The following is a 12,851-nucleotide window of genomic DNA, read 5'->3' as shown; positions in this document are numbered from 1 at the left end:
TGGACATGCACCTAAGCTAATCATGATTGCTGCCCCAGGCGCATCGCACAGCACTTTCAGATGGACTGCTTCTGCGGCCGTCTGGAACGCTCTTCCTTAGAAAGCCGCTGGGAGCTATTCACCTTAAAATCATCTAGATTGACAAACTCACTTCTTTAGAACTGCTTCTAGTTCATGTGTTTAGTTTTCTTTCCTTCCCCTGCACATTACGATTAGCGCGGTTGGCTACGTACGGTGCGAAAAAAGTTAAACATACACACATACATATAAACACTCAGTCTCATTCATACACAGCTCAAGCAGGTCGCTGATAACATCATCACGTGTATATTTATTGCAGCCAAATACTCTAAACGCGTGGCATCGATTGTAAATGTAGATCGGAAAAACTATAGGACCCATAGAAAAATCCAAGTGACCACCACGGGGAGAAAGAGGCACAGACATACATCCATAATACAGGTTTTTTTGGGTTAGATCACGTAAATATGTGTCGTTAAGCCCGCCACCACCCGACACAGCCAATTAGTAAGGGTTGTCACATAAGCAGACCATGCCAATTCGTCACTAGTACAGCACACCGGTGTGTTGGAGAGCCAAGTCACAACATATACAATCTGAGTACGACGTTTCGCCAGTAATTACAACTAGCTTCATCAGGCGATGGCCAGATTTGTGGAGGCGTAGATGTGATGACAACAATTGTGTGCTCTTCTTGTGCAAAGTGGGGGGGGGGGGGGAAATTAATAAATCAACGTACATTATGCATGCGCATTCTGCGAGCCCATTAATCTTGTACTTCCTGTCCATTGTGTGTATTAAAATAGCCTTTCCAACTGTAATCCCTATTCAAGTATGGTGGAATGCATAAGCATGCATTTAAACAATATATTATTTTATGATTCGCTTCAAAGCAGCACTAAGTCAGTAGCTATCCAAACGGTTACAATTATTTGCATTTCTTTCAATTTCAACAGATTCTGTAATAAGTCTTGGCCAGTAGTAACTTGTTTTGCACAGAACTTCAACATTATCAAAATCAATTGAGTGTCCTTGTTGGCACGCGTTTTCTGCGACTGCTGACAGTTGTATTTGGGAGTAATTAATATTTATTTGGTGTTCTTTTAGTATCGTGCTGATCATTCATCCTGTTTGCCCAACATAGCATTTGCCACAAGTGCAATTAATCCGGTACACACCTTCTGTTGGTAGCTTCAGTAGTACATGTTTTGTACCAGATATACATTTCTGTATTTTATGTACTGTGCCAAATCTGACTCGAATGTTTTGTTTTTCCAAACATCTAGCTAGTTGATCAGTCACTCCCACAATATACAGATGTACAGTATTTTAATAGTTTTAATTACTTGGGCAGTTTCAATGCTCGTGTTATTTGATTTGGTTTTGGCATTCAATGCCCTGCTGATTTGTGCACCATTGTAACCGTTCAATTGCAGTGCATCTTTAACATGTTTAATTTCACTTCTCAGACTGTCACCATCTGACACTTTCTTAGCCTGATGAATGAGCGTCTTGATGACAGTGGATTTCTGTGTGGGGTAATGGTATGACTCTGCATTCAGTTACGTGTCAGTGTGCATTTTCTTTCGATAAACGCTGTATGTTATTTTACCATTTAAACCCCGTCCGAGCAGAATATCCAGAAATGGTAGAGTTCTGTCAGCTTCCACTTACATGGTGATCTGGATGGATGGGTTTTGCGAGTTGAGATGATTTATAAATTCGTTAAGTGTATCTTTGCCATGTGGCCAGACCACCAATGTGTCATCCACATATCTAACCAATCAGAGGGTTTTAGTGTACTTGAAGCTATTGCTTTTGTTTCAAAATCTTCAATGTGTAGTGGCATAGAATAGTAGTTTCGTGGCAAAGGGTAGTAGCATAGCGCTGGCTGCTGGCAGGGAAGGGGATCTGCGGCTTACGGCAGTCCTGACGGCAGCAGGCCAGGATATACACCAGAGGGGGATCTCGGGGAAAGGTCACAGAAGGGGCACACCAAGAACCCGCTGGTAGGTTCCAGAAAGGGGGCGTGGCCAGGGGCGTGGCCCGGGGCAGAGCCAGGCCATGCTAACAGTATAAGAGGGACCCCTGTAGGGGACCTCGGGAATCTAGTTGGAGTGGGATCACCATTCTTCTTGTGGTCTTCACCATCCTTCCCGTCGTCTTCGCCATCCTTCTCGTCGTCTTCACCATTCTTCTTGTCGTCTTCACCATCCTTCTCTTCGTCTTCACCATCCTTCTTGTGGTCTTCACCATTCTTCTCGTCTTCACCATCCTTCTCTTCGTCTTCACCATTCTTCTCTTCATCTTCACCATTCTTCTCTTCGTCTTCACCATTCTTCTCGTCGTCTTCACCATCCTTCCCGTCGTCTTCACCATCCTTCCCATCGTCTTCGCCATTCTTCTCGTCGTCTTCACCATCCTTCCCATCGTCTTCACCATTCTTCTCTTCATCTTCACCATCCTTCTTGACATCGTCTCCGTCTTCACCATCTCGGGGCGTCACCAGTCAGGCAGCCTACCAACTCTCCTGACTGAGTAGCGTCGCTGGCAATAGACGGACTAATTATTAAGAGTGTTAACCCCGATGGTGCTTGTTAATAAAGAAGTGCCTCCAAGTCTTATAGTCTCCGAGTTATTCACTATACGTGTATAAATTCAGGAGAGAAAGAAGAGCCCATTGCTGCTCCTTCCTTTTGTTTATAGAAGTCACCTTTCCACAAGAAGTAGGTGTTCTTTAGACAGTGTTCAGCTAGTCGTGGAATATCTTTGGCTAAACCTGCGTTCGTTACCAGTGTCGAGTAATTTTATTGACTCGTTCACCGGAACCCTCGTGAACAGAGAAGTCATATCAAAACTTACGATAATATATTTAGGGTTAATTATATTTACGAGATGTTCAGAGTGTCGAGTAATTTTATTGACTCGTTCACCGGAACCCTCGTGAACAGAGAAGTCATATAAAAACTTACGATAATCTTTAGGGTTAATTATATTTACGAGATGTTCAGAGTTTTTGATGAACGAAGAGGTCCTACCGATGTAGAGCTGTATTTGTTTTGTTACGTATTGTGCTAATTTGTATGTGGCAGAGCCTATTTTACTAACTATGGGTTTTAATGAGACATCAGGTTTGTTAATCTTTGGTCACCCATAAAGTCTTGGTGGTTTTGATGTCCTTGGTTTCATCAGGTATTGCTCTTCCTTGGGATTTGATGACTTGGCAATGATTGCCGTTGTTTCAAATATACAGCAGCAGGCATAGTCAGGGTCACGGGACCAAAACCACGACCTCCTGCATACTAGGCAAGGTCGTCAACATCTCCCAGCTACCATGGTATTTAGAGTGTTTCAGACGCAGAACTCACGACCTCCTGCATACCAGGCAAGGTAGTTAACATCTCCACGGACAGCGAGAGACAGACTCCCCCCGACTCCAAATATACAACAGCAGGCATCGTCGGGGTCACGGTCTATATTCTGCAAACCTCCTGCATACCAAGCGAGGTAGTCAACATTTCCTAGCCAACGGACCCAGGCTGAGATCCAATCCCAGCCCCTGACTCCAAACCAGGTCCACATCTTACTCTGGGGTCCCAAATGCCCCACATCCTTGTTCCAGGTTTTGGTCATGAATGTGGATTCCCAACTCCATAACTCCGACCTCTGAACTCTGGCTCCGGACTCCACCTCCGGCTCTAGACTCCGGCTCCAGCTCTGAACTCCGGATTGCGACTCCGGACTCCAGCTCCGGGTCTTATCCCCAGTTCCATGAGCGCCAGGTGTGATTTTTGGGCCCCACTGAAGAGAAGAGTTCACTCCGTTTTTTTTTTGTTCCCCCAGGTACAGTACTGGGTCCCAGGTCCTGGTTCTGGTCCCAGTTCTGGTTCCAGTTCGAGTTGTGGTCCTGGTTCTGGTCCAGATCTGGGTCCCAGTTCTGGTCCGGGTTGTGGTCCTGACCCGATTCTGGTTCCGATTCTAGTGCTGGTCATGGTTCTAGTTTGGGTTGTGGTCCTGGTTCTATTCCAGATCTGGTTCCAGTTCTGGTTCCGATTGTGGTCCTGGTCCTAGTCCAGATCCGGATCTTGGAACCAGTTGTGGTCCAGGATCCCAGTTTCAGTTCGGGATGTGGTCCCAGTTCTGTTCCGGACCTATCTCCATTTATCATTCTGGTTTGGTTCATGGTCCCATTCCGGATTCCAAATTCCAATCCTGGATCCGCATTCCGGGTTTCTGGGTTTGGGTGCTCACGCCGCTTCCTGATTCCGTCTGCGTCTCCGATCGTGGATCACAGAGAGGTGGAGACGGCGAAGACTCCGTGTGGACAGAGACAGGGACAGCGTCTGGACACAGACAGACACACACAAATACAAAGATCCCCCGTATAGCCTGAACAGACTGTTGGGGCAAGTGCTGTTAGTAGCGAGTAGCAGTGCCTATGTACACTCACACACAAATAGACACAGACACACACAGCCACATACACAGACAGACAAAGAACCTCCATATAGCCTTAAAGGACTGTTGGGGCAAGTGCTGTTAACGAGCACCTATGAAGGCCAGAACAGCACACGACGAGGTGGGTTGCCGGCACAACGCCCGGCCGCCTTTGTCTCCCCCAGTCCCAGAAACACTCACATACTCACCCACTCACACATTCACTCAGTAACCTATTCAATGGCTCACAAACAAAGCTTCCGCAGGTAGCCCATGCAGTTACTGTAGGGGCAAGTGCTGTTATTAGTGAGTAGCAGCCGCGCCTATTAAAGCCGTCAATGTGGCACATGAGGGGGTGGGTGGTACAGCGCCACGCCCTCCCCGCCTACAGTGAGGGAAAAAAGTATTTGATCGCCTGCTGATTTTGTACGTTTTCCCACTGACAAAGAAATGATCAGTCTATAATTTTAATGGTAGGCTTATTTGAACAGTGAGAGACAGAATAACAACAAGAAAATCCAGAAAAAACGCATGTCAAAAATGTAATAAATTGATTTGCATTTTAATCAGGGAAATAAGTATTTGACACCTCTCAATCAGAAAGATGTCTGGCTCCCAGGTGTCTTTTATACAGGTAACGAGCTGAGATTAGGAGCACTCTTCAAGGGAGTGCTCCTAATCTCAGCTTGTTACCTGTATAAAAGACACCTGTCCACAGAAGCAATCAATCAATCAGATTCCAAAACTCTCCACCATGGCCAAGACCAAAGAGCTCTCCAAGGATGTCAGGGACAAGATTGTAGACCTACACGAGGCTAGAATTGTCTACAAGACCATTGCCAAGCAGCTTGGTGCGAAGGTGACAACAGTTGGTGCGATTATTCGCAAATGGAAGAAACACAAAATAACTGTCAATCTCCCTCGGCCTGGGGCTCCATGCAAGATCTCACCTCGTGGAGTTGCAATGATCATGAGAACGGTGAGTAATCAGCCCAGAACTACACGGGATGATCTTGTCAATGATCTCAAGGCAGCTGGGACCATAGTCACCAAGAAAACAATTGGTAACACACTATGCCGTGAAGGACTGAAATCCTGCAGCGCCCGCAAGGTCTCCCTGCTCAAGAAATCACATATACATGCCCATCTGAAGTTTGCCAATGAACATTTAAATGATTCAGAGGACAACTGGGTGAAAGTGTTGTGGTCAGATGAGACCAAAATGGAGCTCTTTGGCATCAACTGAACTCGCCGTGTTTGGAGGAGGAGGAATGCTGCCTATGACCCCAAGAACACCATCCCCACCGTAAAACATGGAGGTGGAAACATTAGGCTTTGGGGGCGTTTTTCTGCTAAGGGGACAGGGCAACTTCACCGCATCAAAGGGACGATGGACGGTGCCATGTACCGTCAAATCTTGGGTGAGAACCTCCTTCCCTCAGCCAGGCCATTGAAAATGGGTCGTGGATGGGTATTCCAGCATGACAATGACCCAAAACACACGGCCAAGGCAACAAAGGAGTGGCTCAAGAAGAAGCACATTAAGGTCCTGGAGTGGCCTATCCAGTCTCCAGACCTTAATCCCATAGAAAATCTGGAGGGGGCTTAATGTTCGAGTTGCCAAACGTCAGCCCCGAAACCTTAATGACTTGGAGAAGATCTGCAAAGAGGAGTGGGACATAATCCCTGCTGAGGTGTGTGCAAACCTGGTGGCCAACTACAAGAAACGTCTGACCTCTGTGATTGCCAACAAGGGTTGTGCCACCAAGTACTAAGTCATGTTTTGCAGAGGGGTCAAATACTTATTTCCCTCATTAAAATGCAAATCAATTCATAACATTTTTGACATGCGTTTTTCTGGATTTTTATTGTTGTTATTCTGTCACTCACTGTTCAAATAAACCTACCATTAAAATTATAGACTGATCATTTCTTTGTCAGTGGGCAAACGTACAAAATCAGCAGGGGACCAAATACTTTTTTCCCTCACTGTATGTCTCTCCCAGTGGTGATGTTTACTACACATCACACCGCACCAGGTACTCATTTGAGGCTGAGTCGACCTAGGAGGGGGGGCCCGGACCGGTGTCAGATAATCGCTAGCACTGTGTGGCGTTGGCGGTGGTGGGTCTTTATGGGTGTGTCTATGACAACTCATCCGATGATCTATAAAGCTCTTGAATCACACACACACACACGTTCAATATCACAATCTAGACTGGAGCGGCAATCTTGAGTCACACCTGCGGCACGAGCAACGATGGGTGGGTGTTGTGGCGCGACGGGCAGCGCAGCGCCTGGAGCACAGAGTACAGGTCGTCGCTGTCGTTCCCGGCGGTGCCAGCGGAGTTCCCGGTGGTGCCTGCGCCGTTCCCGGCGGCATTCCCGGCATCAGCAGCAGCGGCGGCGGCGAGCTCCTCGAAGGTCCGGATCAGCAGCACCAGTGCCACCCGCAGCAGGACTTTCACGCCTGCAGCAGGGGTACCGGTAGCAGTCACAGCAGTAGCGATTGACAGCAGCAGCAGCAGTAGCAGTGACAGCAGTAGCAGTGACAGCAACAGCAGTAACAGCAGTAGCATTGATAGCAGTAGCAGTGACAGCAGTAGCAGTGACAGCTGCAGAAGTAGCAGTGGCAGCAGGAGCATTGGCAGCAGTAGTAGTGACAGCAGCAGCATCATGAACAGCAGCAGAATCAGTAGTTGTTGGACCACTGCCAGCAGCATAATTAGCAGCAGGATACTTAACAGCAGCAGAAGTAGCATCAGCAGCAGCATTGACAGGAGCAGAAGAGGCAGCAGGATAATTAACAGCAGCAGGAGCATTGACAGCAGAAGCAGCAGCAGCAGTAGCACCATGTACAGCAGGACCTTCACGCCTGCAGCAGGGGTAGCGGTGACACATGGTGGCAAACAACCGCATTTCACCAGTGCGTGTCTCCGTGTGTCACCGTGGGTCACCGTGTGTCACTGTCACGTGTCACTGTCACGTGTCACTGCGTGTCAGCGTCATGTGTCAGTGTGTGTCACAGTCGCGTGTCAGCATCGTGTGTCACAGTGTCACCGTGTGTCACAGTGTCACCGCGTGTCAGCGTCGCGTGTAAGCGTCGCGTATCGCTGTCGTGTGTCACCGTGCGTCACTGTTGTGTGTCACCGCATGTCACTGTGTCAGCGTCGTGTGTCAGTGTGTGTCACTGTGTCTCACTGTTGTATGCCACCGCATGTCACTGTCGCATGTCTCAGTGCGTGTCACCACGTGTCACCTTCGCACAGGAACATGTCCCAGACGCGCGCCAGGCTAGTTGCAGGCAGCGTGCGTGCGAACGCGCACAGAAGCCACTCGGGCAGGATGAGCGTCGGGGGAAGCTCCAGGCGGTGCAGCAGGACGCGAGCGCGCGGGGACAAGCGGGGCATCAGCAGCAGGGACAGCAGCTCACAGTCCTGCTGCACTGCCTCCTGCAGCAACAGCAGCAGCCACACGGCAACCACAATCATACAGCAACCACACAGCCACACAGCAACCACAATCATACAGCAACCACACAGCCACACAGCAACCACAATCATAGCAACCACACAACCACACAGCCCACACTCATACAGCAACCACACAGCAACCACAATCATGCAGCAACCACACAACCACACAGCCCACAATCATACAGCAACCACACAACCACAATCATATAGCAACCACACAACCACAATCATACAGCAACCACAATCATACAGCAACCACACGACCACAATCATATAGCAACCACACAACCACAATCATGCAGCAACCACACAGCTCACAGTCCTCCTGCACCGCCTCCTGCAGCAGCAGCCGCATGGCAACCACAATCATACAGCAACCACACAACCACACAGCAACCACAATCAAACAGCAACCACACAACCACAATCATGCAGCAACCACACAACCACACAGCCCACAATCATACAGCAACCACACATCCCCAATCATTTAGCAACCATACAACCACAATCATGCAGCAACCACACAACCACACAGACACAATCATGCAGCAACCACACAGCCACAATGATACAGCAACCAAAAAACCACAATCATACAGCAACCACACAACCACACAGACACAATCATGCAGCAACCACACAGCCACAATGATACAGCAACCACACAACCACAATCATGCAGCAACCACACAACCACAATAATACAACCACAATCATATAACAACCACACAGCCACAATGATACAGTAACCACACAACCACAATCATGCAGCAACCACACAACCACAATCATACAGCAACCATAATCATACAGCAACCACACAACCACAATCATACAGCAACCACACAACCACAATCATACAGCAACCACAATCATACAGCAACCACAATCAAACAGCAACCACACAGCCACAACCATGCAGTAACCACACAACCACAATCATATCAACCACACAACCAATCATTCAGCAACCACAATTATACAGCAACCACACAACCACAGTCATTCAGCAACCACACAGACACAATCATACAGAAGCCACAATCATGCAGCAACCACAATCATTCAGCAACCACACATACACACTGCCACACTGCAACATGTCGGTGCCGGTGTTAGTGTAGATGCTAGTGCTTATGCTAGTCTAGGTGTTAATGCGGGTGCTGGTGTTAGTGCAAGTGTTAATGCTGGTGCTGGTGTTAGTGCCGGTGTTAGTGCAGGTGTTAGTGCAGGTGCTAGTGCAGGTGTTAGTGCAGGTATTTGTGCAGGTATTTGTGCAGGTGTTAGTGCAGATGTTGGTTCAGGTGCTAGTGCAGGTGCTAGTTGCACGTGGTAGTCCAGGTGTTAGTGCAGGTGTTAGTGCAGGTGTTGGTGCAGGTATTGATGCAAGTGCTAGTACATGTGTAGTGACGTTATACGGATCACTACAGTGCTTTGCGCTGTGTCTGTTGTGGAGATAACTAGCAGGGTACAGTACCATGCACGTGACGGGCCGGGGTGAGGTATAAGGGGCACGTGAGGAGAAGTCACCCCGGCTCAGGTTAAGCATGTGACAGGATGGGCGAACAGGTGCAGGGGAACAGGAATGGGCCGGACGGGCCGAGGGAAGGGGCAGCCGAGGAAGGAGCGGGGGTAGCGGGAGCATCAGAGGATATAAGGGAAGCCTCGAGTGAGGTTCGAGTCTGTTCAGTGGTAGGAAGAATCCTGCTGGTCGCCTGGGTCCACGCTCTTTGACATCGTGGGTCAACAGCGCGAGGGCTGCTCTGGCCAGCGATAGCTATCCCGTCCAAAGTGGGTCAACAGTAGGTGGCTGCTCTGGCCAGATATATAGTTACCCTGCGCGGAGAGGATAGGTGGACGTAGCCCCATCCGAAGTGAGTTAGGTGATATAGTCCCATATGTAACAGTGTAGTATTGTGTGAATAAAAGTTGTTGCCTCCTAACAGTGTGTCTGCAAATGCTAACATTACACATGTGCTAGTGCTGGTGTTAGTGCATGTGTTAGTGCAGGTTTTAGTGCAGGTGTTAGTGCTGACCAGTCCAGGGCTGTAGTACCCAGGGAGGTAGTGCTCACAGATCTGGACCAGGCACCAGAACGCCTCCTGTTGGGTACACGGATTCACAATGACCGGGTCGGGATACACGGCCAGCATTGGACTCTACAGAGTCTGTACGTATGTAGTCTGTATGTATTTGTGTAGTATGTGTGTGTGTATGTATTCTGTATATAGTATGTAGTGTAGTATGTGTGTATGTAGTCTGTATATAGTATGTAGTGTAGTATATAGTACATGTATGTAGGTAGTGTATTTTAGTGTGTAGTAGTGTAATGTGTAGTAGTGTAGTGTATAGTAGTGTATAATAGTGTAGTGTATAGTAGTGTAGATTATATGTAGGAAGTACATATGTAATTTGTATGTATGTACTTTGTATGTAAGTCTGTAGGCATGTAGTATGTGGTACGTGCATCGTACATATGCAGTATGTATGTAGTCTTTATGTATGTACTATGTATGTGTAGTGGTATTTATTCACGTGGACAACTTCTTATTCTCCTGTTACTTTATTCGAAGCATCCCCCACGGGTGCTCCTCACGTTGAACACCACGTACTCCTCTCGCGAACTCTCCCTCTCTTGCTCTGCTAGCCTGCTACTCCGAGCTCACTCTCCCTTGCCCCGCTAGCCTATTTAGTCTGCACTCTGCTAGCCTGTCACGGATGCTCTCTCTGGCTCGGCTAGCCTGTTCTCCACTAGCCTCTTACTGTATACTCCGCTAGCTTCTCACCCCGCTAACCTCTCACTGAATATCCCGCTAGCCTATTCTCCGTGAGCCTATCACACTCACACTAAGGATTCCGCTAGCCTCTCCCTCGCTAGGCTGTTACTACACCCACACCTCCAAACTCGACCGTGCCCCCAGCGGGGGTTCAGCCAACACCGCAAACGGAGGCAGTTTGGGGATACTGGGTCATATTGTCGCCTCCATTACAATTGGGGACATTGAATTGGAAGGCCCCGGTCTGGTCTTGAAGACGTTGGCCGTGCTATGCCTCTTAGGCACAGATTTCAGAAACGACATCGTAAATGATAGCAGCTCGACGAAGTGGCTGTTGATTCTAAATGTAGAAGGAAAAACCGGATGACCTGGAGAAAAATCCACGTGACCACCATGCAGAGACAGAGACAGACGCAGACTCCAAATATACAGCAGGTGTGGTCAGGGTTCGGATCGTACCCACAACTCTCTGTATACTAGGCGAGGTAGTTAACATCTTGTAACCACCGAGCACCCCAGTTTGCGTACTTGGGCAGTGTTGAGTCTGTAGGCAGTGCTGATTCTAAGGGCAGTGTTGAGTCTATGGTGCAGTGCTTAGTCAATGGTGCAGTGCACTTAGTCTATGGTGCAGTGTTGAGTTACTGGGCAGTTTCGATTTAAAGCTTTCGTGACTGCAAGGAATCATCTTCTTTGGTTATTTCGGTAAAGTCACGTAGAATGAGAATAAAATAATAAATTGATAAAATAAAATAACACAATAATATTCTCACGACGTTTTGGCCACAACACAAGCGGCCTTCATCAGGTGAAGGGACGAGACTGTCTGGAGGACAGCGCTGGAGTGAGAAAGCCACGCTGAGATCACGACCTTTAAGCTGTGTGAGAAGAAACAAAGCGCCTTGACAAAGGAATTAGCATATAATTTAACATTAAAATGGCTGAGTGATTAGCTTGTGACTGGTCACAGAAAAGGCTATGTTAAAGTTAAAGCATACACATCCGCAAAGGCACCCCTTGACAAAGGAATTGGCATACAATTTAGCATTGAAATAGCTAAGTTAAAGTATACACATCCGCAGAGGCACCCCTTGACAAAGGAATTAGCATAGAATTTAGCATTGAAACAGCTGAGTGATTAGCTTGTAACTGGTCACAGAAATAGCTATGTTAAAGTCAGAGCATATACATTCACCGAGGCACCTAGTACAAATCAGACAGGAGAAATTAGCATTGAAATAACTAGGCGAATTTAGCATTGAAACAACTGAGTGATTAGCTTGTGACTGGTCACAGAAATGGCTATGTTGAAGTCAAGGCCTACACATCTGAGCTATTCACAGTAACTGGGTATACAATACAATATATAATGAATACTATATAGTGAACCAATAAAAAAAACGAAAATATAAATTACCTCAATGTTAGCAATAAACTCTATATTCTCCAATCAGCTAAGCTACCAACAATAAGTCGTTATATATCACAATGCTATATGGCGAAAAAATAGGTGGATTCTTACCCTCAACTTTAGCGACACGGATAGCTACGGGTCCCGTTCAGACGGACGAGTTCATCCATGGTCGGAACAGAGGAGGGGGAGAGAGACAGCTGCGAGGCGCTGTTATACTCCATGTTGTAAACCATACCATTAACCGTGGTGTGAGAGGTATTAAGAGTCAATGCCAGCGAAAGAGCTGCGATCTGAAGGTCATCGTAAAATACAATTAATTAAGAACGGAAATGGTTTAAAACATCTTTCCAATGGTTACTAAGCCAGAATCCATCTTCTCACGCACCGAACTCGATCACTTCTCACGCACCAAACTCGATCAGTTAGACAAGACACTCTACAAATCACACTTAACATTGACAGCAACAATGTCTACATCGGATTGGGAACATGTAGACAATATGACTACCTCTTCGGCTGCCACTATGTCGACCAAATGTAGGGACAATTTGATTTCCAAATTCAATCACCTCTCCAGCAAAAAATCGGATCCACACACCGAAAAGATAGACGTCAACAAAGTCGTAATTAATCGTAGTAACAGTTCCATTTCTGATGGTCTGAAATCCGTTTTAGCTAAAGGTCTAAACTTTGCTGTCACACCGAGACACTTACCGGTTAAAGATA

General features: G+C 47.4%; 1 protein-coding gene across 1 annotated transcript in view; it reads right to left on the bottom strand.

Annotated features, from left to right (window-relative positions):
• Positions 1-311: 311 nt before the first annotated feature.
• The window catches only part of LOC116957732 (TBC1 domain family member 10A-like), a 35,526-nt gene continuing 22,986 nt past the window's right edge, over positions 312-12,851 (bottom strand). Inside the window, exons 6-9 of the mRNA XM_032980057.2 lie at positions 9,974-10,039; positions 7,718-7,910; positions 6,702-6,928; positions 312-4,364 (exon numbers count right to left, since the gene is read on the bottom strand). Of these exons, the coding sequence (XP_032835948.2) occupies positions 4,269-4,364; positions 6,702-6,928; positions 7,718-7,910; positions 9,974-10,039 (582 nt within the window). The 3' untranslated portion in view covers positions 312-4,268. The remainder of the gene's footprint in view (positions 4,365-6,701; positions 6,929-7,717; positions 7,911-9,973; positions 10,040-12,851) is intronic.

The sequence above is a fragment of the Petromyzon marinus genome (assembly GCF_048934315.1).
Source record: "Petromyzon marinus isolate PM22_M1 ecotype Great Lakes invasive population chromosome 84 unlocalized genomic scaffold, UKy_Petmar_22M1.pri1.0 chr84_unloc.3, whole genome shotgun sequence".
Lineage (NCBI taxonomy): Eukaryota > Metazoa > Chordata > Hyperoartia > Petromyzontiformes > Petromyzontidae > Petromyzon > Petromyzon marinus.
This window is presented reverse-complemented; position numbering and strand designations above follow the sequence as displayed.